General features: G+C 41.7%; 1 protein-coding gene across 2 annotated transcripts in view; it reads left to right on the forward strand.

The window, feature by feature from the left end:
• Positions 1–27,974, forward strand: part of KCNK10 (potassium two pore domain channel subfamily K member 10) — a 148,211-nt gene that overhangs the window by 73,555 nt on the left and 46,682 nt on the right. For both annotated transcript variants that reach the window (XM_017863234.1, XM_017863233.1), the window contains exons 3-4: positions 13,898–14,015; positions 27,143–27,303. In XM_017863234.1, the coding sequence (XP_017718723.1) occupies positions 13,898–14,015; positions 27,143–27,303 (279 nt within the window). The remainder of the gene's footprint in view (positions 1–13,897; positions 14,016–27,142; positions 27,304–27,974) is intronic.

Raw genomic sequence — 27,974 nt, forward strand, 5'->3', positions numbered from 1 at the left:
TATTCCTCTCTCTCTGGAGAATGTTTCTGGGAGCAGGTTGGTCTAATCCCCTCATAGTGAGGAGGTTATCTCACTCCCTGGAAGGCTGGTTTCTTCCTTGGCTCACTTCAGTCCTTGCCTCCAGTGAGAGGGGTCTCTCCAACACGAAATTGACACCGTCTGTTCGTGATGGTTTCTCTGAAGAAAGTCCCGGGGCTTACATCTGCCTGGCTGGGGCTAGGTGTGGAACTGCTTGGAGCATGAGCCTTTTGGGGGGGCCTCTTCCCACCGGCTTTCTCTCTCTCTCTCTCTCCCCGACTGGTCCAGTGACTCTTTATGTTGGTGAACAGCAACTTGACCATTGGTTTTCGCTTTATGACCTCTCTGGGATTCCCTGCTTCCGCCCCCAAGATGGCGTCTCACTCTGTTGCCCAGACTGGAGAGCAGTGGTGAGATCTCAGCTTACTGCAACCTCCACCTCCCGGATTCAAGTGATTCTCCTGCCTCAGTCTCCCGAGTAGCTGGGATTACTGGCCTGCTTCACCACCCCAGCTAATTTTTCTATTTTTAGTAGAGACAGGGTTTCACCAGGTTGGCCAGGCTGGTCTCAAACTCCTGACCTCGGGTGATCTGCCTGCCTCAGCCTCCCAAAGTGTTGGGATTATAGGTGTGAGGCACCGTGCCTGCTCAGAACTTTTTTTTTAATGCTTTCCAAATAGAGCCTCGGATACTTTGCTCAGTATTTAGGCCTTAGACTGTGTTTGATGCATATTATTTGGCACCATTTATTATTTTTTATTAAACAAATTAAAAAATAACATAATAATTGTATGTATTTATGAGGTACATAGTGATGTTTCCATACCTACAATGTATGGTGATCAGATCAGGGTAATTAGCATATTCATCATCTCAAACATTTATCATTTCTTTGTGTTGGGAATCTTCAATATCCTCCTTCTAGCTATTTGAAACTGTGTACTAGATTATTGTTAACTGTAGTCATCCTGCATATAGAACACTAGAATTTATTCCTGTTATCTTGCTGTAATTATGTCCCCTTTAACAAATCCTTCCCTATCCCCCTCTCCCCTGACTCTTTCCAGTTAGCATCATTAGGCACTGATTCTGTGCGAGCTGGGTGCTAGAGAGTTTACATATATTACTTATATTACTTAGCTTCATTTGCCTCTCACCATTGCACCAAGAGGTGGCCACTGTTGCTGCCCCATTTTACAGAGGGCAAAGTTCTTGTAGCTAGCTAGTGACCAAAGTAGGACTTGAGTCTAGTTAGATCTCTCTGACTCCAGAGGCCACGGTCTCTTAATCATACTCTCCTTGGCTTGACACAGTGGGCTTAGAGAGTACATAAATGGATCAAGACAAATTCCTCTTGATGAAGGGAAAACCCACTTGAACGACATGATGAGAAGGCTCCTTTGTGACAGTTAGTGCTTGCCTTCTAACACAGAGCTCTCTCTCCTGTCCTCTCCCTGTATTTATAACCTTTCTGACATACAGAGAGCCTCCATGACAAGGCTAAGGTGCCAGACTGTTGGCCTCTGGCTTACTGACTCATTTTATTGGCTGTGCTCCTTGGGCCTGACTCCACCATGCTTTAGTGGAGAAGGATTTTGTCTAAGATGTGGGCAGTGGCATGTGAGGAGTGGGAACCGTGCTGTGGTCCTGGGTGTGAACCTTTGATGTTGTCATGGCAACCAAAGCTGCTATTCCTCAGATGAGAGGGCAAGAGATTACGAACTGCCAAAATGTCCTCTCCATACCCAGGGAGATGTTGGGTAATTTGCATGACCCATAAACATTTCCCAAGACCGTGGCTCTGCCCTCCTGCCAAGACCGTGGCTCTGCCCTCCTGCCAAGACCCGAGTCACTCACTTGCTCACTCACTTCCTCATTTGTTCACTCGCTCATTCTTTCGTTCAACAAACTTGATTGCCTACTGTGCTAGATGCTGGGATGTAATGGTGAATAAAAGACAGACATGGTCCCTGCCTTCTTGGAGCTTATAGCTAGGAGAACCAAATGTTCCAGGTTTTGTGGTTCTGGAGTAATTGTTAATAGTGCCCCTTTCCCTCTCAAAAGTGTCATGGGGCTGGGCATGGTGGCTCATGTCTATAATCCCAGCACTTTTGGAGGCTGAGGCAGGCAGATCGCTTGAGCTCAGGAGTTTGAGACCAGCCTGGGCAACATGGCAAAACCCCGTCTATATTAAAAACAAAGTGTCTTGGTTTGAAAGATAAAATATGGGATTATAAATCATGCTGCTATAAAGACACATGCACACATATGTTTATTGCGGCACTATTCACAAATATCCAAAGCCTTGGAATCAACCCAATGTCCATCAGTGACCCAGGACTGGATGAAGAAATTGTGGCACACACACCATGGAATACTACGCAGGCCATAAAAAAGGATGGTTGTGTCCTTTGTAGGGATGTGGTGGCAGGCTGGAAACCCATCATCTCGCAAAACTATGCAAGAACAAAACCCAAACCCGCATGTTTCTCACTATAGGTGGAATTGAACAATGAGATCACTTGGACACTGGCAAGGGGAAACATACAACTGGGTCCTATATGGGAGTGGGGAGGGAGGAGGGATGGCAATTGGGGTTATCCTGATATAAATGGACGAGTTGATGGGTGCAGCACCCAACATGGCACAAGTTACATATAACAAACGCTGCATGTTGTGCACATGTACCCTAGAACTTAAAGTATAATAAAAAAAAGAAAGAAAGATAAAGTATATAGTGACCGTACTTATAGACAGTGGGAGAGCCAAACCTTATGCATGTTCTTACACAAATAATTGCAACTAAAAGCCAGATGAAAGTTGCAAAGGAGAGGGAGCTAGAGCTATGGGATACCCGAAGAGGAGAACTAATTTAGTAAGACAAGGATTCCAGGCAGAGGGGCTGAGTCAAGGCCCTGGATGGGAGGAAGCAACATGCCATGGCTGAAGACTTGAGAGAAGTGAGCAAATGTGGCCCAAGGGCGTTTAGCAAAGGGAACTTAGAAAGCAATTTGGCTGGAGACAGGCAGGAGTCAAACCACACAGGGGTTGATTTTGAATTTTATCTTAAGAGTACTGTGAAGCTTACAGTTATGTTTTCAGCAGCAGAGTGATAGGATCTGGTCAGTCAGTACATTGCCGTTTTGGTCCTTCATATAAACCCAAAGGGTTTTATGTTATTCATTCATTAATTCAACAACTCAACTAAATGGAGTGACACCTGTGGCACTCTGCTAAGTGTTTTGCTCTGGACTTCTGAACTGAATTGTCCTCAGTGGTGCCAAAACTCAACTCTTGCAGAAAACCTTTATGGGCCCTTTATGTTGGGTCATGTCCTGCTTGGCCCTATTTGCCCTACACTCGCTAGTTGTCCTACACTCGCTAGACTCTCTTGGGTGGCCTTCACTTTTCTCTGTCCCCTTCCCGTGACTGTGAGCTCTTTGAAGTTGAATCTGTGTCTTTTATCACTATATCCCTTCTGCCTGGCGCAGTGGCTGACCAACAGAAGATGCTAAAGGCTTGAGGAATGAAGGAATGGTGGTTTTTGTATCTGTTTTATTTTGTTTTGTTTTGTTTTGTTTTTTGAGACAGAGTCTTGCTCTGTCTCCCAGGCTGGAGTGCCTTGGCGTGATCTTGGCTCACTGCATCCTCCACCTCCCGGGTTCAAGCAATTCTTCTGCCTCAGCCTCCCTAGCAGCTGGGACTACAGGCGTGCACCACCACACCCAGCTAATTTTTGTATTAGTAGAGATGGAGTTTACCATATTGGCTTGGCTGGTCTTGAACTCTTGACCTTGTGATCTGCCCGCCTTGGCCTCCCAAAGTGCTGGGATTATAGGCATAGGCTGCTGTGCCCAGCCTTTGTATCTGTTTTGAAGACCAAGAGACCTTCATTTAGAACCTTCACAGAAGGAAAGCAAAAAATTCTTTTATTACTACGTTAAACAAGTCCTTTCTTTTCGATCTGGTTGTCAATAGTGCTTCTCTGGATCTGCCTCCTGGATTCAAGTGATTCTCCTGTTTCAGCCTCCTGAGAAGCCGGGACTACAGGTGCATGCCACCACACCCAGCTAAGACAAAAACTCACCTTTTTGTCATCTTTATGCATGAGCAGATTCCCTTGGTATCTATAGCCATCAAAACTTTACATATTTCCATATTTAGGGACATAAGGATTTTTAGGAAAGCAGTGTGTTGCAAAGCACAGCACCTGAGATGTTCATGGAAATCCTTGTTGTGACTTCAGAGTGCAGATCCAGAGCAGCCTTTGTCTGCCCTGGGCCATCCCCTATTTCAAGCAGCCTTTTGTCCAGGAAGTTTAGGTAGCAGCTCAGGCAGCAGGTGAGCTCTGGAGAGTGCAGATTCGGGTTCTTTGAGCCCAGGGGCACAACTCTGAGTTGAAGTGACTCCTTTTGGTTGTTGCTTTGAATTCAGAAGAGCTGCCCTTTCACCAGCAAAGCAGTCACACAAAAGATGCTTCAATGTGTGCAAGATCAGGCCTGCAGCCTCCAGCCTGTGTCTACAGGCCTTTGAGTCATTATTATTACTGTTTCTATCCCTGGGGTTATTGATTTCATCACTGTTTAGTGAAGGCGATCTAAAGCTTTTAAGCCAGAAATTAAAGAGGTAATGGAAATTGGCATGCCACTGGAAAATGAATTTGCAAATGAGAATTCAAAGTTCTAAAAAAACTCCCATAAAAATAAAACCAAAACCCAGAAGTGAATGCTCCTGTGACTGCATTTTTATACAAATGTGCATGGGTTTGTTCTCATTTAGAGTGTTGCTGTATACATTATGGAATGATGAGATTTTGATGGTGTCTGGTTCCTACAATTGCTCGTATTACTTATCACAATAAAATTTATTCATTTATATAACTAATATTTACTTAGTACCTATCATGAAGCAGGTGCTGTGTTTGGCTCTAGTGATTAAAAAATAATAAAAAAATGCAAGATGCCGCCACCCTGTCCTCAAGGAGCTTGAGGTTCAGTATTAATTATATCACTAGCTAATTCTGGCATAGTGCTTACTGTGGACAGGAACTGCTCTAAATGCTTTATGTGTAGTAACTCATTTAAATATTACAGTGATCCTATGAAGTGGGGCAAGCAACAGAGGAGCAGAGAAGTTAAATAATTTACCCAAGCTGAAGTGAGAGGTGGAACTGTGATCCAGCCAAGGCAGTCTGGCTCTAGAATCCATGCTTTTTAGCCATGATGCTCTACTCTAGTGAATAGTTACAGCCCAGTATGATTGGTTCTAGAAGACAAGGAAGCACTCAGTTCCTTAGTCACAGAGCAGGAGTCTCTGACTCAACTTATGGGACCCCCAAGAGGACCTTCCTTGACCTGTGAGTCAATTGCAGAGATCCATGATTACTTCCCTGTTGTCCTTTAGAGTGACAGGGCTTTGTGTCTTAACATAAGGTGTTGGGGCTGGATCCCTTTTCGATCTAAAACCAATGTCCATGGGTTATCAATCAGGTCTGCAATTAAGAGAACCTTATCACTTTATAATGGCAACATTTATTTTTCCTTCCTTCTCTTTGGAAATGGGCAGAAGAGATGAAAAGCCTGCTAGTACAGCTTAGCTTTACTAAGTGAGTGTTTAATCTTTTGTTTTTTTACAAATGGAGATGAGAAATACAAATGATGACTTCTCTATGCTGTCCTTTTTTTTAGTTGGAGGAAGGTGACATGACAGATGAGCTTTAGAAAAATGTTTAGAAGCTGAACAAACTATTTGTGGAAGGTAGAAGGCTAGAGTTAAAAGAGAGGACTTTTAACCAGCCTTAGCTCTGACACTTCCTAACTACTATAACCGTGGACAAGTTACTTCTGTTTTCTGCAGTCTCACTTGTAAAATGGGACTAGTAATAGAATCAGTGATTACAGGATTTTGTGAGGACTAAATAGGATAAGAAGGCAGAGTCTGGCACATTGCAAGTGCTGGCAGCTGTGATTAATTTTAGGAGTATTCTAGAACTTTCCCTGAAGTTTCTAGCGTTGTCTCCACTTCCTTATTTCTCCCCTTATCAAACTATGCTCACAGGAGATTTGGTGACTCATTCTTAAGGAGGCACAGAAAATGATTTTTTTTTTTTTTGATACAGAATCTTGTTCTCTAGAGGGCAGTCTTGTTCTGTGGAGGCTGGAGTACAGTAGCACGGTCATGGCTTACTGCAGCCTCTGCCTCCTGGGCTCAAGCGATCCTCCCATCTGAGCCTCCCGAGTGGCTGGGACTTCAGGCACGCACTGCCATACTTGGCTAATTTTTGTATTTGTTGTAGAGATGGGATTTTGCCATGTTGCCCAGGCTGGCCTTGAACTTCTGGGCTCAAGCAATCCTCCTGTCTCAGCCTCCCAAAGTATGGGGATTACTGGCGTGAGCCACCATGTCTAGCTGGAAATGAAATCTTAATTTGTGATTAATATTGATGACTCAAAAGCAACAAAAAGCCCTAAGTAAACAGCTACAATAAAAACAAGGTAGCAGAATCCTCTCTTTTTCATGATGTTATTGATCATATAAATATTAAATTTCAGGTTCTGTTCAATGCAGTGACAATGGAAGGAATAGTAACCTTCCATTTAGTGCACAGTGTAATGAATCAGAATTCCTGTAGCTGCTTTTGTAGTCCAGTACAGTTTTGTTTTTTTTTTAATAGAAATTGGATAGACCCACTTTTAATGGGAATGATCTCAAGTGCAGAGAGAGCAATGCGTATATCAAACACTCTCCTTAGGACCAGGGCAATTTTTCAACATCAGTTGGCAAATTTGTTATTCAGCCTGTAGAGCGTGAGTCCAAACTGAGATGAAGGAGTGACAGCTTGTTGGTCTGAAAGTTTATTGATCATATCAAAGTATACATATCTATCCCTGATTCCTTAGTGGACTTGATACTTTCCTTATGGTTTAAAATTTATCTTATTTCTTCCTTCCATATAGTCAGAGAGAGACAGAGGAAATGCATTCTCCATCATAAGGCACAATTTGTAAGGTAAAAGAGTGCCCCCAAATATGGCCTGGTCTCATAAGATAATATTTAGATAGATTAGTCATTAGTGAATACCCTAGGTGCTAATGAATTGAGTCTCAGAAATCCCCATTGTAAGGGAGTAACTGGTGGTAGCACGGAAAGCTAGCGTGTCTAAGACCATATGCCATGAGCAAGTATGCTAGCCCACCCTGGGTTTCTCTCTCCTCTGCTCCAAACAGACTCTCCACTTGCCCTGTCCTTTCTGCCCGTGGCCTTCACTTTAGATTTATAACCAGGCTGTAAAGTTCTGATGAAAACTTACTGCCTGGCTCCCTGAGGACCTGAGGAAAGGCTAATATTTGCAGTAGGAAATATTTTTTCCAATATTTTTCTAATATACTCCAAAATAATATTTGCAGTAGGTGTATTTTCCTATTTAGGGCAGTAGGAAAATACACGTCATTGTGATATCCACCACAGCACTTAAGGTGCCTCTTGCTTTGCCTTTTATGGTCTGGTCTGCTTTTATGAGGGACTCTGAAGTGGTGTGGCAGTTAGGAAGGCCACTCGATCGTGGTGTGTCCACTCGGGTCAGCCCAGTCCTGACTGCCATGTTGGCTGTCTGTCTGGGTGGGAGGTAAAGGCACACGTGCGTCAGCCTGCATTCTCTTCCCTTCGTCCTATTGCAGATAGTGGGGTGCCCCAGACTGGGTGTGAGCCACCCTGTCCTTCCCAGAGGTGGGAAGCTGTGCATCTGAGATGGAGAAAGAAAAGAACTCGAGGTGGAGAGAAGTGCCTATGCAGAGTACAGGATGGTGAACTTCCTGTTGACAATTCTAAGAGCATTGTTTGCTAGCTTTGCTGCGCACCAGATGTGTACTATCTGGTGTACTGTATCTGTAGTAGTATCTGGTGTAGTATCTGTAGTGTATCTGGCGTAGTATCTGTAGTACTAAAGTACTAAAGTTCAGGATGGTGAACTTCCTGTTGACAATTCTAAGAGCATTGTTTGCTAGCTTTGCTGCGCACCAGATGTGTACTATCTGGTGTACTGTATCTGTAGTAGTATCTGGTGTAGTATCTGTACTGTATCTGGTGTAGTATCTGTAGTACTAAAGTACTACACAGCACTTTACCATTCTCAGTGTCATGAGTCCCCTGGGGGCAGCAGTGTTGCCCACTGTACTAGGCCCTCAGCAGGGCTGAGTTAATCTGTACTCTAGGAAGTGCTCCGAAAGGGTTCCTATTACTAACACTCCTGAATAAGAAATGACAAGGCACAGTGCCTTATGTCTCACATTCAATTTTAAACAGCTCTGACAACAACCTTGCATGGGTGGTATTAGTCCCTCACTTTATAGATGAGGAAACCAAGGTTCAGAGAAGCTGAACAACTTGCAAGGCTGAACGGTTACTACTTTATCCAAGAACTTTCCCTGTTGCAAGAGTAATGTATGAGGTGCTTCCACCGTCTCCCTCTCTGTACTGAATCTTATGAGGTGCTTCCACCGTCTCCCTCTCTGTACTGAATCTAAGACATCTCTGAATCAGCCACAAAAGTGCCTCGCTGGGTGTGGCCCCAGGAATCCTCTCTGAGACCCTCCCATGGTTGTTTGAAATATGAACTCACCTCGCCCTTGGATGTAAAGCTGCCCTTCCCCCAGCCACAGAAGATTCACTTATATGTGAAATACTTCTGAAGCAGGTGAAAGAAAAAGTAATTGTGGCAAGCAAATTAAATATTGTCTTTCCACTTCAAACCCGAGGCTCTTCCGCCACAAATGTGCGAGGAGGTGGAGAGATGTTGCTGCCCTGCTGCTGGGGTTTTCAATCATTAGGGGCATTTTTGAGTAGTAATGAATGTGGTCTGCCAATTGCCTTTCTCGCAGGGGTTGTGGCTTTCCTTCCAACTGCTAATGGCTGGAATAGGCTCACTTTTAATATACTTTAGGAGCCACTTTCCACACTCATGCCCTCACCCTGCCTCAGTCCCTGGCTAAATCTCCAATTCATAATCCGTTTGCTGACTGTGCCATTTAGGGAGTAAGAACACTGTGGCCACAGCCACCATTGTACCCTCAGATGAAGTCCTTTCTCAAGAGACAAACAATTTGTTAGTAAAATGACCATACATCCTGGGTTGCACCCGTCCCGTGGTCCCAGCATAGTTGTTAACAGAGCTACCTTTTTATTTGCAAGTTCCCTGCTTTGGACAATAGATCAACCCAGCTATTAGCATCCATGCATAGGGCACGAATCTGTTGTATTCTTCAGCCAATCTGAGACAAGCCGAGAGATTACTGCTACACCTTTGTTTGTCTTTCTTTTTGGTGGCACATAAGGAAACAGAGAAACAGATGATCTCACCGAGTGCACAGATCATAGGAGAAAAGCCACAGACAGTTAGTGGTCCCCTGCGGGTCATCATTCATCCCAGTGCAGCACTAACACTCATGATGGTATCACACGCTGTCTGGAGCAGTGATTCATGTAGCTGGCGTTGCCTGATGGGAGGAAACTGGTGGGGGAAATGTGGTGGGGGGTCCTGTGAGGGGCCCAGTTACCTCCTCCTCCTCTCTTTCTAAGCACATCAGCTACAGACCCGCCTCACTTTGTGAGAGGTTGCCGTTTCTCTCTTCTGCCTGTCAGATAGTCCTAATGCATGGTGTGGGAGTGGGAAGGACAAGGGAGAAAGAGGAATACAGAATCTTTTAGATCTTGCCCTCTTTCAAGTCAGCTCTCCACCTCTTTTTAAAAGAAACAAATCATTATTATTTTGTTGTTGCTGTTGAGTTGCTTTTGTGTTTGTCTAATTTTAGAAAGAAGTAAAATGTTTTCCTCTCACACCTCTGGGAAGATAATATACCCAAATTTATTCATTTAATTTGTTCATTTATTTATTGTTGACTTAAAACATTCACTCCTGGGCCATTACCAGTAATGGGTAGCTGAGTGGGTGCTGGAAATGCCAGCTTAGAGGCTAAAAAGGAAATTCAAGGAGGAATGGAATTAAAATGTAAAGTAATACCCTCTTATCTACAGTATCCCCCCCATCTAATTATCTGTCTACCTCTATTGAATTATCTATCTGTGTGAATTTTTTGATCCTCGTAAGATCTCGCTGAACTTGATAATGGTTGAAGTTGTAAGTGAACAAATGATGCTCATTGAGTCTGAAATTATTGCATAATATTCGTTGAACCTCTACCCTGTAACATTTTTTGAGCTAAACTGTACAGAGCTCAGTCGTGCCATTTCATCATCTGTGTGCTCATACATTCCTAATGGGCTGCACTCCATTCACTTCTGCAGCCTAAATGCAGAGAAAAATCTTAAAAGCAAATGCATTTAATTTTAAAATGTTTTACTTGATCTCAAACAATTAAGATCATTAGAAAATACTTTGAAAATTAATAAAAATTAAAACTATACACTCCATTAGAATTACTATTATTCAGTTAAAAATGATGTTGCCAATTCAAGTGATAACAGTCAGTTATAACCCGAGTTTGCTGATTCACTTGAATTCTGGTTGTTTGCCAGAGTTTTTCAGAGCCATAAGATCCAGATAGAAAATCACACCTCATTCTCAGCATTGGGGGTTTCTAAAGCCTTATCGGAAGTTTGGTGACGCGTAGGAGCGCTTGTTTTTCTCCATTTCATTGAGTCTTGCTCTCAAGGAGTTAGTTCAGATCATCAGTGGCCCTACTTTGCCCATAACCACCCTTATGTATAATTTCCACAAAACTGCTTCCCCAAGGCATTTGGGTGCATTGCCCATTTTACTGAAGATTTGGCAGGGAGAGAGGAATTGACATCACAGATAGAACCCAGCTGAAATTGGATACTAGATGGAGTTGCTCTTCAAAGACTTGGGCATTGCCACTATGGAGCCTACATTTCCCACCTGTCTGTTGACACCCCTTTTTGTCGTCTTATTTCTTCTTGTCCTCCTTTTTCAGGGCTTTTCTGTTTTCTCTGATCCCTCCCTCTTAGGGCATAAAAATCAATCTTTTCCCACTTTAATTAATTTATTCTTTAACTTTATTTTAACGCAGAGTGACTCGTCTCTAATCAGCTTTGACAGCCAAATGAAGTTTGGTGTCTCCATTTGCATGTTCAAGGAAGCTGTCTAATTAGAAATGATCCCTTGTAAGGTCTCTTCTGCCTAAATTCTTGGACAATGGGTGTCCTTCTTCCTCATATGTCTAGAGATGAAGATGGGAGTTGGGGAGGTGGCATGCATTCTGGATACCAAAGGTGGAGGAAAGCCAAAACCATCTGCTTTCGGCCAGACAGGGTTGAATCCTGGCCTCTTCACTTCCTGACTGGGTGACCTAGGACAAGTTAATTAAGTTTCCTGAGCCTATTTCCCCATCTCTAAGGTGGGGGATCATACTACTTTCTTGCAAGTTATGGAAAAGATAGAATGGAATCACACACAAGTTGTAAAAAGGATAAAACAGAATGACACTTCCAATGCACCTGGCGAAGGGCAGGCACTTAACAACTGTTAGTTCCCTTTTCCTTTCAGCTGATAAGCATTTTCCTTGAGGGTTACATAGGTAAACACTAAATATTTATAAATTGCATAATTCAAGAAAAATGAAACTTGAAAAGGATTCTTCAGATTTTTTGATGAAACAAATCATCGTCCCCGTTGTCTTTCATGCAAATCTGTATTTTTGTTTGCAGTGCTGGGTTTGCTTATGACATTTATGTGCAATTCTCAGCACTGTGAGACTTGAGTGAGCCTAACCTCTCTTCACAGCTTGATAGGAGTTGTAAATATTAGGTACTGATGGTATGATTTGAGGCAACCTAAGTGACTGACGCCTAGAGCCCTCCCTGCGGTATTATTCCCATCAGAGCTGAGTAGATAATGAAGATATAAACACTGGTGAAGGCTTGGTGGCTTGGTCTGATGGTACTCATATGGCACAGTGAAAATGGAGCTGCTACCAGTGGAAAGGACCCACCATCTGTCTCCCCTCTAGAGCAGAGCAGAACATACCTCCGGTGATTATGTGACCATTGTCAATTAGGCTGATTTATGCAAAGACCGTCTGTACACATCCCATGCAGCCAGATTTTAAATTCTAGGGTGCCAGGGTTTGCTAGAAACAGTGGCCGGCTGCAGCCTTGCATCATAGTCCATGTTCTCTTAGAGGGAGAGAAGAATAGACTCGGCACTTGACAGAAGGTGCTTTTTTCCCCTGTATCGTCCTGTCAATTGTCTATGAGTCTGCCAAATCTAGCTCGCAGCCTCTTTTTGTACAACCCCTGAGCTGAAAATGGTTTTTGCATGTTTAAAAGATTATTTAAAAGACAGAAACATTTACAACAGAGACCATATGTGGCCCACTAGGGCTAAAATATTTACTATCTGATCCTTTATGGAAAAGGTTATTGATCCCTTGTCCAGAGTGAAATAACTCAGATGAAAGAAGGCAAAATGTAATGATGATTGACTTTTCCAGTTGTAATCTGATTTGTGACAACCACTATATGCCTGTTTTAACAAAACTTAATGGGCATTACTTAGGATAAATGTAATTACATTTCAATATTTCTGTCTTGCTCTCCCTACATAGGGTTATTCCAGGTTTGCCCAAGGAACAGAATGTCTGTTTGTTGTTCTAGAAGTAGCTCCTGTGTCTGTCACCTCCTCTCCAAGGCTTCCACCTGTCGCTTTTATATCCCAGCTCACCCGTGTGAACAGCGTGTGTTTGGGCTGCCATGACAGCACGTCCTACCTTTTCTCTGGCTTGAAAGAGGGTGGCAGGGGCCAGCTCAGGAAGAACTGCTGTGGAGTTTTTCACCTTCTCCTGCTCGCGATGAGGCTAGGGAGGGATTTTAAGCAGTATCTTTAATTGTTGCCAAAGTATGAACTCAGGGAAGGGGGCAACTGTGAAGCAGTGATGCATAGACTAAGTCTCCTGGAAGAAGCAGGGCTTGAATTAGACCCAGAAGGATGGGCACGGTTTGTGGGAGGGCACAGGTACATAAGTACAGGGAACATGTCATGGAGTGTCTGCCCAGAGTGGGGAATTTATAGCAGTGTGAGATGAAAATGGGTCATCATTGTGGCCAGTTTGTTGGAAATTTTAAGGTGTATGGAATCCCAAATTCAGTAATCATCGAGGAGTCATTGTAGCTTATTTTTAAAAAGAGAGATATGTGTGTGTGGTGTGGGGGTGGGTGAGAGTGGAATGACAATCACGAAATTGGTTACTGTTTGTTAAACCCTAACTAGGAGCCAGACATTGGGCTAAGGATGTCACTTGGACCATCTCATTTAATCCTCACAACCCTGTGGGGAATGTTTTATCTCTAGTTTGCAAATGAGGAAACTAGGCTTAGAGAGGTTCAAACAACTTGCCCAAGGTTCTGAAGTTAATAACGGCCACAGCCAAGATGGCTCTTAACTCCTGCCCTGTGGAAACAAGCTCAACGTAAAACATTCTTACAAGACAGAAAAGAGTGAAAAAGCAACCAAAATCCTGCCTTGCAGAAATGTCCACTTTGGGTGAACATTCTTCTAGACATTTTTGTGTGTGTATATGCACAGCAGCTTGTATGCATTTTGCATAATCTGGGCCACCCCATGCCTGCAAACTTTCTATAAATGTCACCATATTCTATATCCTAGTGTTTCCCCCTGACTTAACACTAATTTTCTAATTTTCACAACTGGGTGCACACCATTTTGCTTTGGGATGGTACCCTTATCCACTTAACCAGTTCTTTCTAGATCATTGCAGGTTCTTGAGCAGGGGAATAATGTATTGGAACCTTTCTTTCGTTCTTTTTTTTTTTTTTTTTTTTTTTAAACAAAAACTAAAAGAACAACTTTTAAACTGAGTCTTATGCTTTTTCCCTTTCTTTGCAGCATGCCCTTGATGCTGACAATGCGGGAGTCAGTCCAATAGGAAACTCCTCCAACAACAGCAGCCACTGGGACCTCGGCAGTGCCTTTTTCTTTGCTGGAACTGTCATCACCACCATAGGTACCCATTCGTTTGCTAACATCTCTTCCTCTGCAGGTCATCTTGAATAAGGGTGCTTAGTCAGTGTTTTGTCCTCATAGCATAAACTATAGTTTGAGGTTCAGAGGAGGCTTATGAAACACTGTCATTTAAATTAATGCAGTCATTGTGCTGGCTTTCAACAAAAGCCAAAGCAGAATGAAGTATCTCTTTTTCCAGAATGAAAGGCTAGCGAACCTAATGAAAAGGTTAGAATGGAAAATATGAGTTGGTCGGTTGAACTCGGATTACTCATTTGAGCTCAATTTCCATTTTAAAAATTATACTTCTTATTAAAGCTATATAGTAAGGGACCAAAAAGTTCTACTAAATTTGTTATAAAAAACAGTAACATTCTGACCCTCTCACCTTTTCTTACCTTCCCAGAGACCGTCACTTTCATCTGTTTTGATTGTTGATTTTAACATTCATCCCCATGTCTTTAAATATCTTGCTTGTACTTCTTCTGGAATTTTCAGTTTTGGGAATTTTTTTTTGACTTTGTATTGTGGAAGATGAGGAGTTAGTTCCTTCTTCCTGCCTGCCCCACCACAAAAGGGCTCTTTTAATGTCCTTCTGTCTTCCCAATATTTAATTAGATAGAAGTGAAACATCTGCATGATTTTGACTAGATAAATGCTTTCTGCAGCTGATCATAGAGTGAACTGCAGTGACCTCTTTCCTGTGTCAGTCTTTGTGTGTGTATCTTTTTTTCTGACACTTGGAGAGTTTCGTATTTTTGTCTTGGGGTTAACTGTATTTATTTATTTATATTTATTTATTTATTGAGACAGAGTTTCACTCTTGTTACCCAGGCTGGAGTGCAGTGGTGCAATCTCAGCTCACTGCAACCTCTGCCTCCCGGATTCAAGTGATTCTCTTGCCTCAGCCTCCCATGTAACTAGGATTACAGGTGCCCACCACCACGCCCGGCTAATTTTGTATTTTTAGTAGAGATGGGGTTTCACCACGTTGGTCAGGCTGGTCTCGAACTCCTGACCTCAGGTGATCTGCCCACCTCGGCCTCCCAGGTGAGCCACTGCACCTGGCCTAGGGGTTAACTTTGTAAGTATAATGGCATATAATAATCTTAGTGTTCTATTCGTTAACCAGCATGTATTCGATCCCCACAATGGGTGATGATATCTCTTTTCTTTCTTTTTCCAACACAAAGTTTTGGTGAACATCATCTTTTAAATGATTAAACATGCGTATGTTTCTCTTATATGATTTGCCAGCTTTAAATGATAACTCTTGGCACTCAGCTATTACATATAAGGCAGTCAGTGAACTTAGCATCTCAACTTCCTTTCCCTCTTCAACTATCCACTCTTATTCATGGTATCATTCTATATAAGTTGTATCTCACTTTATTGTTTGCTTTATTGTGCTTTGAAGATGTTGAGTTTTTTTTTTTTTTTAAAACAAATTTAAGGTGTGTGGCAATCCCACATTGAACAAGTCTATTGGTGCCATTTTTCCAATATCGTGTGCTCCATTCTGTGTCTCTGTCACATTTTGGTAATTTTCACAATAGTTTCAACCTGTTTCATTTTTGATTATATCTGTTAAGGAGATCTGTGGTCAGTGATCTTTGATGTGACAATTGTCATTGTTTTGGAGTGCCACAAACCATGCCCTTTGAAGATGGTGAACTTAATCAATGAATGCTGTGTGTTCTGACTGTTCCACCACCCAGCCATTCAGGCATCCCAGGTCCTTGAGGCACAATGGTATTGAAATTTGGCCAACTAATAACCCTGCAGTGGCCTCTCCGTGTTCTAGTGAAAGGAAGAGTCAGTCGCATGTCTCTCATTTTAAATGTAAATCTAGAAATAATTAAGCTTGGTGAGGAAGGCACATTGAACTCTGAAACAGGCCAGCAGCTAGGTCTCTTCTGCCAAACAGTTAACAAAGTTGTGAGTGTGAAGGAAATTCTGTGTTTTTTTTTTTGAGAGAAGATCTCTCTGTGTCACCCACGCAGGAGTGCAGTGGTGCGATCATGGTTCACTGCAGCCTTGATTCCTGGGCTCAAGGGATCCTCCCACCTCAGCCCCCTAAGTAGCTCAGACTACTAGTGTGCATCACCATTCCTGGTTATTTTTTTAAACATTTTTTCTGGAGATGGGGTTTCACTACGTTGCCGAGGCTGGTCTTGAACTCCTGGGCTCACGCAATCCACCTGCCTTGGCCTCCCAAAGTGCTGGGATTACAGGCATGAGCTGCTGTTCCTGGCCAGTAAAAATTCCTGAAAGAAATTTAAAGTGTTCCTCCAGTGAGTGAGCACACTAATGATAAGAAAGTGAACCAGCCTTATTGCTGATATGGAGAAAATTGTAGTGGTCTGGATAGAAGATCAAACCAGCCACAACATTCCCTTAAGCCAAAATCTAATTCAGAGCAAGAGGGCTCTTTTCAATTCTATGAAGGCTAAGAGAGGTAAGGAGGCTTCAGAAGAAAGTTTGAAGCTAGCAGAGGTTGGCTTATGACATTTAAGGGAAGAAGGCCTTTTGATAACATAAAAGTGCAGGTTAAAGTGGCAAGTGCTAATGGAGAAGCTATAGCAAGTTATCCGGAAAGTCTAACTAAGAAAGTGGATATGCTAAACAACAGATTTTCATTATAGACAAAACAGCCTAATATTACAAGGTGCCATCTAGGACTTTGATAGCTACAGAAGAGAAGTCAATGCCTGGCTTCAAAGCTTCAAATGATAGGCTGACTCTCTTGTTAGGGGCTAATGCAGCTGGTGACTTTATGTTGAAGCCAGTGCTCGTTTACTATCCAGAAAATCCTAAGGCCCTTAAGGATTATGCTAAGTCTATTCTGCCTGCCTTCTATAAATGGAACTTCAAAGCCTGGATGACAGCACATCTGTTTACAGCATGGTTTACTGAAGAGTTTAACCTCACTGTTGAGATCCACTGCTCAGAAAAAAGATTCCTTTCAAAATAGTACTGTTCACTGACAATGCACCTAGCCACCCAAGAGCTCTGATGGAAATGTGCAAGGAGATAAATGTTGTTTTCATGCTTGCTAACACCACATCCATTCTTTAGCCCATGGGTGGAGTAATTTTGACTTTGAACTCTTATTGTTTAAGAAATACATTTCATAAGGCTGTAGCTGCCATACATAATGATTCCTCTGATGGCTCTGAGCAAAGTAAATTGAACATCTTCTGGAAAGGAGTCATCATTGTAGATGCCATTAAGAACATTTGTGATGAATTGGAAGAGGTCAAAATATCAACCTTAACAAGAGTTTGGAAGAAACTCCAAGCCTCATGGAGGACTTTGAGAGGTTCAAGACTTCACTAGAGGAAGCCACTGCTGATGTGTTGGAATTAGAAGCAGAGCCTGAAGATGTGACTGAAATGCTGCATCTCATGATAAAACTTGAATGAATTAGGAGCTTATTCTTATGGATGAGCAAAGAAAGTGATTTCTTGAGATGGAATCTGCTCCTGCCTGGTAAAGATGCTGTGAACATTGTTGAAATGACAACAGAGAATTTAGAATATTATATCAACTTAGTTGATAAAGCAGTGGCAAGGTTTGAGAGGATTGATTCCAATTTGAAAAAAGTTCTACTGTGGGTAAAATGCTATCAAACAGCATTGCATGTTACAGAGAAATTGTGAATGGAAGAATCAGTGAATGCAGCCAACTTCTTTGTTGTCTTATTTCAAGAAATTGTCACAGCCGCCCCAAACTTCAACAGTCACCATCCTGATCAGTCCGTAGTCATCAACATCAAAAGAAGACCCTCCGCCAGCAAAAACATTATGACTTGTTGAAAACTCAGATTATTATTAGAATTTTTGGCAATAAAGTATTTTCAAGTTAAGGCACATCTATTGCTTTTTTAGACCTAATGCTATTGAACACTTAATAGACTATAGTAGAATGTCAACATAACTTTTATATGCTTTGGGAAAGAAAAAAAATTGTGTGATTCACTTTATCATGGTGGTCTGAAGCCTAACTCACAATGTCTCTGAGGTATGCCTGTATAACCTCAGGGTATATAATTTACATTTTAATTTGTTATCCTGATATTTGCATTTGTTTTAGTCATAGCTCTATAGTTAGATATCACTAATGTTTATCTCTAGTCCTTTTGCTGTGGTTTATCTCATGATCACTTACTTGGCTGAAAGTGATCTTCAAGTAGTTGCCGTAAGAATGGCTCAGGGGAGCAATATTCTGTGAGATCTTGCATTGTTCACAGTTGTAGCTTAACATTTGAGGGATAGTTGAAACAAAATGAAATCCGTTTTGTTGATCATATTTTCTTTTTCTTTTTTTTTGAGACTGAGTCTTGCTCTGTTGTCCAGGCTGGAGTGCACTGGTGCAAACATAGCTCACTGCAGTCTCCAACTCCTGGGCCAAGTGATCGTTCTTCTTCAGCCTCCTAAGTAGCATATACCACCAGGGCTAGCTAATTTTAAAAATATTTTGTAGAAGCCAGGTCTTGCTGTGTTGCCCAGACTGGTCTCAGACTCCTGGCCTCAAAGGATCCTCCTGCCTTGGCCTCCCAGAGTGCTAGGATTACATGTGTGAGCCACCACGCCTGACTTCACATTTTATTTTTAACTGGTCTCACAGGTGTTGCTCTTCTGTTTCCCAGTTTTCATGCAGCTGTTGGGGGAAACCTGATGCCAGCCTATTTTTTTCCACTTTTATAGGTGACTTTAACCTTTTGTTCAGTGACTTCAAATATTATTTCTCTATCTTTCATCTGATAACATTACTAGGTTTTGACTGTTTTATAGTGGTAAAATTTTCTTGATTGACATCTTTAAACATTTTCTTTGCTGTGTGGTTTTGGTTTTGTTTTTTGGACTATTACAGCTATATATATATTGTAACTTCTTTGCTCATCTTCTATGTCTCTCATTTCTCTTCTACTTTTTAACTCTTAAAATTTAGTTTTCATTTTGTTTATTTTATTCTCCCTATTCCTTTTGTTTGTATGTTTTCCACGATGCCTATGCTGCCCTGTACTCCTTCCAATTTTATTTTTTGTTTTTTTTTGTGATCAATAGGGAACTTTTTCCTTTTCCTGTTTCTTTCCTGAATTTCATAGCTCACATTTCATTTTCACTTGTTCAATTTTCCACTGATTTCTTGAATTTCTGCTTTTTGGCTTCCCTGTGAAGATTCTTAGAGATAATTATTTCATACTTGGTCATAATTTTTGTCTGATTTTGGAAACATTTGTCTGGTGAGCATCTCCATCCATTGGTAAGTTTTGTTACTCTTTTCACATTTTTTTCTTATGGAAGTTTTATATTTATGTTGGGTCAACTTCTTTTTAAAATACCTGGCCCCAAGCAAATTGGATATTCCTGGACCAGCTTTCTGCCAAATGATTTCATGGAGTCGGGGAGAGGAGAGCAGTGTGAGTCAGGATACCACCTTCCAGATAGGACATCCTAACTCTCTTCATTTCTGTGACAGAGGGTTTCCTGCAAATAGGGTCCATCTGTATTATTTCTGTCCTATCTCTCCTGTTTTCTGAACCAGATCAAATACAGGATGGCTTCTGCTGCTATCCTTCTTTATCTTATGTTTCATACTTGGTAAAAACAGGGACATCTCTTTTGAAGTTCAGAGTGAGGTCCTCACCTTTATACTTGGATATTTTCTGATACTTTCTGAAATTTACCACTTTAGGGCCCTGTCATCATTTTCTGAGCTTCTTCTCTTTATTTTTTGTTCATATGGCTTCTGTCCAATCTCTGCTTCTTTTGGTAGTTCTTACACATATGCTGGAATGTCTGGATTATATCCTTTTTCCAGCTCTGCTGAAAATGAGTTTGAGGGTTTTCTGCCCACATACAATTGTGAAGTAGCACTGCAGTAAAAATCTTCATTCAGAAGCAGGAGAGACACCCAGCAGTTACTGGTCCACAGCAATGATGGACAGGCATCGAGAGGCTCCCCCGCCCTCCTGCTGGGGGAAATTCCTTCCTTAAAGCTTGTTTATACTCTCCAGGAGGAACTCCCTGCTTTATTGCTCTTTGAGGCCAGCTATGCCTTTTGAGAGGTTCTTTCCTCTAAGGCACAGTTTTGACAATCAACTTCCTACAGGCAAAAATTTCAGACTAACGATTGGTTTAGAGGCACAGGATTTTGCCTCGGTTTTAAGATCTAGCCTTCACAACCTACGTTGTTTCTAGGTGAAATCCCGAAAGTTATATGCAACAAGAACATTTTGGATGAAGGAAAATTGCCATTCTTATTTAGAAAGGCTCTTAATCTAATTATATGACATGCTAGGTTTACACTTGCAAATCTGCAAATATATTGATGTTGGCTATTAAAAGTATTCAAGATGCCCATGACACCAGTGGGTCTGGGGCTTAGAAGCCTTTTCTGGCACTCTAGGCCAGGTTGAGTCAGCTTAATCCACAGACTCACAGCATCCAACAAAGGAAGCTGGGTGGCCTGACACCATTTGGTATAAGGGGAAAAGTGTTAGAAACCTGAACAACACCAGAGGGCATCGCTTGTAGTAGATCCAAGAAGAACAATGTCAGATTTCATTGTGTTCAGCAGATTGTTAACCTGAGGAAAAGCGTCATGCATTGTAGGAGGATTTATTGCAAACCAATTAAAATTGAGAAAGTCTGGGCCACTTCAAGAAGTACATTTTGGAAAACGCTCTCTGGTACCCAGTATTGGATTCATGAGACATTAGTGTATATTGAAGGAAACTCCTAATTTTCTTGTTTCAGGACATGGCTAAATGAATGATCTGTCTGCTGTGTTGAAAAACGCTATAGCTACATTGGAAGGTGCATTAATGGTGTTTATTGTGTTATCTTGTTAGGAATCCAGGAACTCGGTTTATTGAACAGCTATGTTTATTGATCCACACAATATTATGTGACTGAGGAATGGTGGCTCTATCTGCCTAATGAAGAACGTTTGATGTGCAACAGTTTTTGCCCTTTTTTGTGTGTGTACTTACACTGGGATCTTTGAGTTTGAGCAAATGGCTCTTAGCCCTTGGCTTCTGTTGCCTGGATTCCATACACTTACTCACCCATGTCCTCGTTGTCATATCCCCAGTGGTTCCCTTCCCCACACTTGGTCCCCAAGCCTCAGGTGAGCAATCACCTTGTCTAGACTAAGAAATCCAGTGCTTGGCCACAATTATTAGTTCAAAGATGGACATATGATTTGGATTAGGGGCTTTTGCTGGAGCTTTGGAGGAAATGACCTCTCTTTCTTACTAAAGGTAAGTCTGGAAAGAGACAGGCCTAAGGTACTGCCAGTCATTTTTTTCCCCTTAGGTTGTTCTGCCTAGAATTCTTCAAGCACTAAAGAAGCAGAGTGAAAAAGAGGAGTGGTTAATGGGGTATCGCTTACATCATTTGAGCTCTGGATGGAGCTACCCAGGAAGTGTTAAGAAATAAATGTTAAACCTCCTTCTATTTACTGGGGTCAACATATTTTCTTTCATCGTTTAAGCGAGTGTGCATTGAGCTTTCTATTACTGCAACTGAGAACATCCCAATACACACTTTGGATCAGAGCTCATGCAGGGCCAGTGAATATCCTCTGACCTCCACAGCTAGTGACTGAGCCTGCTGGCTGCTGCAGCTGCCATCTGCCATCATCTTTGAGCCATGAACTCTTGATTTAAAGTCTTAGGCAGAGCCATCCTATTTGTTCATGTGCACACATCCTGGCTGCCTAGGAGGCTGTTTCCTCTGTGGTGGGAGGCAGGACACTGTGTCATACCAATTATGCACAGGAAGGGAGTCTTCCCCCAAAATCAGAAAGAAGGTGGATGCTGAACAGGAAACTACTGCAAAACAAATATGCATCAAAACCAAAAGTAAAATGCAAAGTCCACTTCAGTATCAAGGTACAGTGTTAACACTAGAGATAGGGTCCTTGTTCTATTTAATTTAGAAAACACGGTTTTCTCTCTCACTCTTTCTTTCTTTTAATTGAAAAATAATGCATTGTAAGTTGAACACCATTTCGCTGGCCAAATTTTAACTCCAGAGTGAAGGATCTTTATAGAGTCATACAGTTAGAGAATTCCAAAGAAACCCTTAATACAATGTAAGTAAGAATAATGAGGTGCAGAAATAATTGTTTTTCCAATTACTTAGTGGTAAATTCATTTGTTGCATGTGGTCACAAGGTTGATAAGAACACTCAGAGCCCAGCAATTCTTCCAGTTCTTCCTGAGCAATTTTCCAGTAGTTAGGAGTCAGGAAAGAGGAACCATGAGAGCTGAGGAGCTGTGTTTTCATTAATTGTGAAATACACAAATATTGGCCTATTTCCTTGCAATCATAAAATTTGCAACATAATTTTGCAGACATTTTTGAATATTACTAAAGTTCTTTGAAAAGCATATTCTTTGATGGTTTCTATTGGATCCACTGTTCACACTGTAATCACATATTGCTGGGAGTTTAAGCTGTTTCTGCTTTTGTAATAGTGTAACACCATATTGTTACATTGTGAAGTGTGGTCTTCATCTCTGGTTGTTTCCTTGGAAAGATTACCAAGGGTTTGCTCTGTCAAAGGAAATGACCTTTTTAAAGCTTTGTCAAATTTCTTTCCAGAAAGGCTCTTATGAGCAGCTTAAGGTTATGTACTTTTCAGACGTAAAAAATGTGTTCATTAGGTAGAATGTGTATAGAGACACTTTGGGAATAATAGAATCTTTTCTGAAAAGCAGCGCTACTCCTTAGTGTCAGAGATGCCTTTTATCTGAGGCTATCAAAGCACTTCTTTTGAAGAAGGTTTTCTTGTGCTGAGATATATGGAAAGATTTACAAGTGTATAGCAAACAGAATACCTTCAGGCACTTCTCCAGACCAGTAGCCACACCAGAAGAAGAGCAGACTCTGCTCAGTCAATGTCAGGGATGCACCTGCACCTTAGTCCCTTTCTCAGTAACCAATTCAATGTGAGAAAGTCCCACCTGCCTTTGATTATTGGCTCTGCTGGTGTGTCCCCCGTAACTAGCTTTTCTAAGCTGGATGAATGATGCTCACTTCTATGTGCAGATGCTTTTCACAAGCTGTGATTGTAGAAGGGCAGCGAGGGATCAGGTTCTTACCAATACCTGTGAAATGCGATTAGATTTTAGTCTGTGAGGCATTTTTAGATTGAGCCACCTGACTCTACCCACATCAGAGAGAGAGCCTCTGGTCAGGACCCAGGTGGTAGCCAGCCACTGCGTCACTTGCCTGGCAGCCTCATTTAAGGGTTGTCCCTATCAAGCTATCAAGGCACCTGTTGGTACTTACCCCGCACTTGGATTGGATGTTTTTTATTTTTATTTTTCAGAGAAGGCGTATTGCTTTGTTGCCTGGGCTGGAGTGCAGTGGTGTGATCATAGTTTACTGTAACCTCAAACTCCTGGCTCAAACGGTCCTTGCGCCTCAGCCAACCAAGTAGCTGGGACTACAGTTGTGCACCACTATGCCAGGCTAATTAAAACAATTTTTTTTTTTTTTTTTTTGTAGAGACAAGGGCTCACAATATTGTTCAGGCTGGTCTCAAACTCCTGGCCTCAAGTGATCCTCCCACCTTGGCCTCCCAAAGTGCTGAGATTATGAGTGTGAGCCCCCACACTTGATTTAGATGGGATGTTTAACCCGTGGCTTTGGAAAGAGAAATCACCATGGCTAACATTCACTGAGTTCTTACTAGTTAGCATGCATTGTGCTCCACATACATTATCTCATTTAATCCTGCATAACCACACGAAGTGGGTACTGTTATTAACCTCATTTTACCTATGAGAAGTTAAATAACTTGCCCAATATTTCATAGTTAGTAAGCAATGGAGTCCAGTTAGGTTCACCAGGACTGGCTACGTAATTTGTGACACCCACTACAAATTGAAGTTGAGTCCCTTGCTAAAACATCAAAATGGTAAGCTTAGAGCATTAATGCAAGCACTGGATCCATCTAAGTGTGGGCCCCATGGGACTGCACAGGGTGCACATCCACAAAGCAGCCCTGCCTGCGCAGACAGACTGGTGACCATAATAAAAAGCACACTCTCAACTAAACAAGGAGGGCTGCACAACACACAGTTGGGCAAAGATTTGACTGTAGCACGTAAACAGCAAATGGAAGCCTTTGTGTGCGCTCCTCAGGCACAACTCCTCTTTAAATGCCAGCTTTCTCTTCATGAAAAACATGGAACTTTTTTCTAGCCAGAGGTGAATAGATCTGAGCTCATCTTGGTACTGTGCATTCATTACAGCCTCTACTTGGCGGTTTGCCCTTGTGGAGCTGGTTGTCTTCTACTGAAAGTCACCACCTGGTGCTGTGGGTGCTATGGGAGAACAGTGAAGTTTCTGGAGGGAAAATAGGAATCAACCGTCTGTTTTCTCTGGGAATGAGTTTTCCTGGAGACATATTGCTCAGAAACAATTCCTTCCCACAGTAAAGCACAAGGCAAACTGGTAATTGCTAACACTGGGTGCTTAGTTTGCACTATATTTCACAGGTATTTAATCTTCACATGTAACTCTTGCTTTGCATGTAACTCATTTAATCTGTAATAGCTATAGGTAGGCACTTTAAAAGCCTTGTCTTTTAGATGAAGAAAGTGAGGGAGAGAGATTAAGAATGTGCCTACGACCTGAGAGTTAGTAAATAGAAGAATCAGAACAGAAATCTGTGTAGTCTCTAGTTCTAGAGCCTACAGACAACTGTCACACCTTACTTCAAAGTTTTACCCAAGCATTCTGGAAGGATGGGCAGGGCAGTCAGACAGGCAGGGTGTAACTCAATCCCCAGATCCAGAAATGTGGTCTTCCCACTGCCTCAGAGCAAAGCTCAAAGTGTAAGTGCTGGAATTTTCTCGGAGTGACAGGGTTGAGGGTCAAACAGTCTCTCCTTATAGTTCACCAAAGGCATGGAGCACAAAAACACTCACACATGCACCCATGCATGAGATACGGCGTCACTCAAGCATGATGACTTTCCATCCACTAGGCAGTGTGTCACCAAAGAAAGATGACTGTGAATATATTTAAAGGCTTGTTTGAGTATTGAATCACTCATGCTCTTACCCAAGAACTTAGCTTTAATTTTATTTTTGTGTTCTAGTCAACAAAACACTGAACAAATAAGGAACCAATTGTGATAGTAATAACAATAATAATAATAATACTTTGCATTGGTAAAGTACTTTACAGTCCATTGATTTTTCCCCCCTGCATTTTCCTTGAGTACCTCTGACACTAAGATTTGTAGAGTTTAAGTGGGCCTAAAGAGAACCAGGTAGTGTGAGGTGAAATTGGATCGGATCTTTCATCTCCTCACTTCTCCCTGATGCTCCATGGTAAGCCACAGCGTCTTACCCAGGAGGTGGGGGTGGCCATCTCTGAAAGCTGGAGGAAGGGGGTGTAGCACTTGTCAGGATTAATGAGATGCCTATTCATCCAGTTCCAAGCCTCCATTTGTTTGCCTATGTCTGCAATATATTTCTTTCTGAGACACTTGGACAACCTACATTCCCCGAAGTTAGGCTATTGTGAGACAGTCAAGCTGGGATCTTCAGTGTTTTCACAAGTTACTTGGAAGTTTCCAAGAGTCACCATAAACCTGCGTGAAGTGAAACTGCAGAGGCTCATTTGTTTCCTTTTCAATAGGGCTAGCTTAATGTCAGCTCGACCATTCTGGAGGGGAATGCTTGGAAAAATGATTTCGCCCAAGTTCCTGAAAATACCTGAGAAAAGTTCTGAGAGCTTTTTTGCATATTTAAATCAAAATCCTGGTGAGTAAAAGAAGTACAGGATGAGGAAGCCTAGCCTGAACACTCGTTTTAGAAATGGAAGCTGTAATTTAGATTATTATAAGAGGTTTGAATGATTCGGAACAGAAGATTGCAAAGGAAAGTATCCAGGTGACTCATTCCCGAAGGCAGAAAGCAACTGTGAGTTCTTCAGGCCTGTGGGTGGCTGAATGATGGACTAACCATTAACATTATTTTTTATCATGTTGCTTTCCCAACCTATCAATAACCATGGACCCAATAACTCGCTCATTGAATGGATTCAGAAACAGGCCCCACGTGAGTTACCCAGATTTGGGAGAATGGTTAGATTACTGTCTAGATACTTTTTTAACATAAGATTGTAATATCAATTGTCACAAAATGAATATTAATTAATTTAGACTTTCATCTCCATATAAAGTGTGCTAATGCTACAGGCCTTTTTCTTCCAGCAATATTTTCTTTAGCCTCATCTATATAGGGTAAGCCCAGTACTCATTGTACATAAGTTACTTATGTAATTGCAGTACTCTTAAGAATGCAGATGTGGGTATTTTCAAAACACTATTTGAAATACATATTAGTAGACTGGACTATAAAAAGATTCTCTTGTATTCAAACATCCATCAATAAACTTTTAGCACCTTATTACCCTCAATGCAAGAGGTGGTTGGGAGGAGAGGCAGGACTCAGAGATGATGTGGAGTTCCCAGTAAAGAGAAAAAAAGAACCAGATGGGGCTAAACTTCACTGGCAGTGGGGAGAGACAGCACAAAGCCTTCTCTTCCCTATTCTTTCCTGTTTCAGACTTCCCAGGGTAGGGCTGTACAATTCATGAGTCCTTTCTAACTTTGTACTAGACCACATTTCCTCTTTAATATGGAGTACCCATCACCCTTGAAGACAGCCAGAGTCTGTCCAGGTGGAGCCTATGGCTAAGACTGTGAAAAAGAAGCTCTTGTCAAGTCTAAGAAGTGCAATGGTGATTCCTTCCCACACATTTAGGTCTCACTAAACTAGACATGCCCATGATGCTTGGTGTTTCAGAAAAAGGTGGTATCACCTTTTGTCTGAAATGAAAATGAAAGTTCTGAGTGGCTATGAATTTCCTAAAATGTGTTAATATCCAAGAAACCTTAAAACTGTTTATAAGGGGAGAAGGAAGAGAAGCAATGGAACAATGTTGCGAATTGTATAGGGCCTTTGAAATGAAGTTCTATTCCCTAAAACTCCTAAGGTGGGGGAATGTACACACTTTTAAAAAAGTCTGTGAGTTCTGTCAGTATGCTAATTTCTCTGCTACTCTCCCTCTTTTTAATCTTTCTTACCAGGGTATGGGAATATTGCTCCGAGCACTGAAGGAGGCAAAATCTTTTGTATTTTGTATGCCATCTTTGGAATTCCACTCTTTGGTTTCTTATTGGCTGGAATTGGAGATCAACTTGGAACCATCTTTGGGAAAAGCATTGCAAGAGTGGAGAAGGTCTTTCGAGTGAGTACTGCATCATATTTAAATTCTAACCACTGCGATCCAGTTGGCTTTAGCCTGACAGGATCCAGGAGGCAGTAAAGGGGTATTATCTGCTTTTAATGGAATAATTTTAATGTTATGATTGTATTTTCTGTTTTGGCCAATGGAAGTCAAAGATCTTGCACCTAAACTCCCTTCTTTGGGTAGCTTCCTATTTTAGAGTGGTATTTCTGCAATCACAACACAAGAGGGTTAAGTATGGATTTGCCAACACAGATTTTTTGAAGAGGTAGAACAAACTCAATTTCTCCTTAAAGATGGAAGATGGAGTTCCTCATTGTGTTTGTAATGGAGTAGAAAACTGTAAATCCATCCATTTTGTTGTTGGAACTCCCTCACTCCATTTTATTTTCAAGCACAGTGTCTTCAGGCTAATCCTGCTTCTTCCAGAAGCCTGACTTCTCCAGACACTGCTCTGTGCTTTGCACCTGTCTCCTAATGGTCTGTCTCTCTCCCATCTCTCACTGCTGAGTGCTCCCTCAGAAATGGCATCCTGATGTACTACTTCCTACTGAACTGTTGATTATTGCTATTGCCTTAGTGGGTTTTTTCCTTTCTGGAATATTTGTCTTTAAACAAGAAACAACTATCTCAACTCAAGGAATTTCTTTACTAAAATTAAAATTAATTAA

Source organism: Rhinopithecus bieti, unplaced genomic scaffold, assembly GCF_001698545.2.
Source record: "Rhinopithecus bieti isolate Rb0 unplaced genomic scaffold, ASM169854v2 scaffold_64915, whole genome shotgun sequence".
In the NCBI taxonomy this organism is placed as follows: Eukaryota; Metazoa; Chordata; class Mammalia; order Primates; family Cercopithecidae; genus Rhinopithecus; species Rhinopithecus bieti.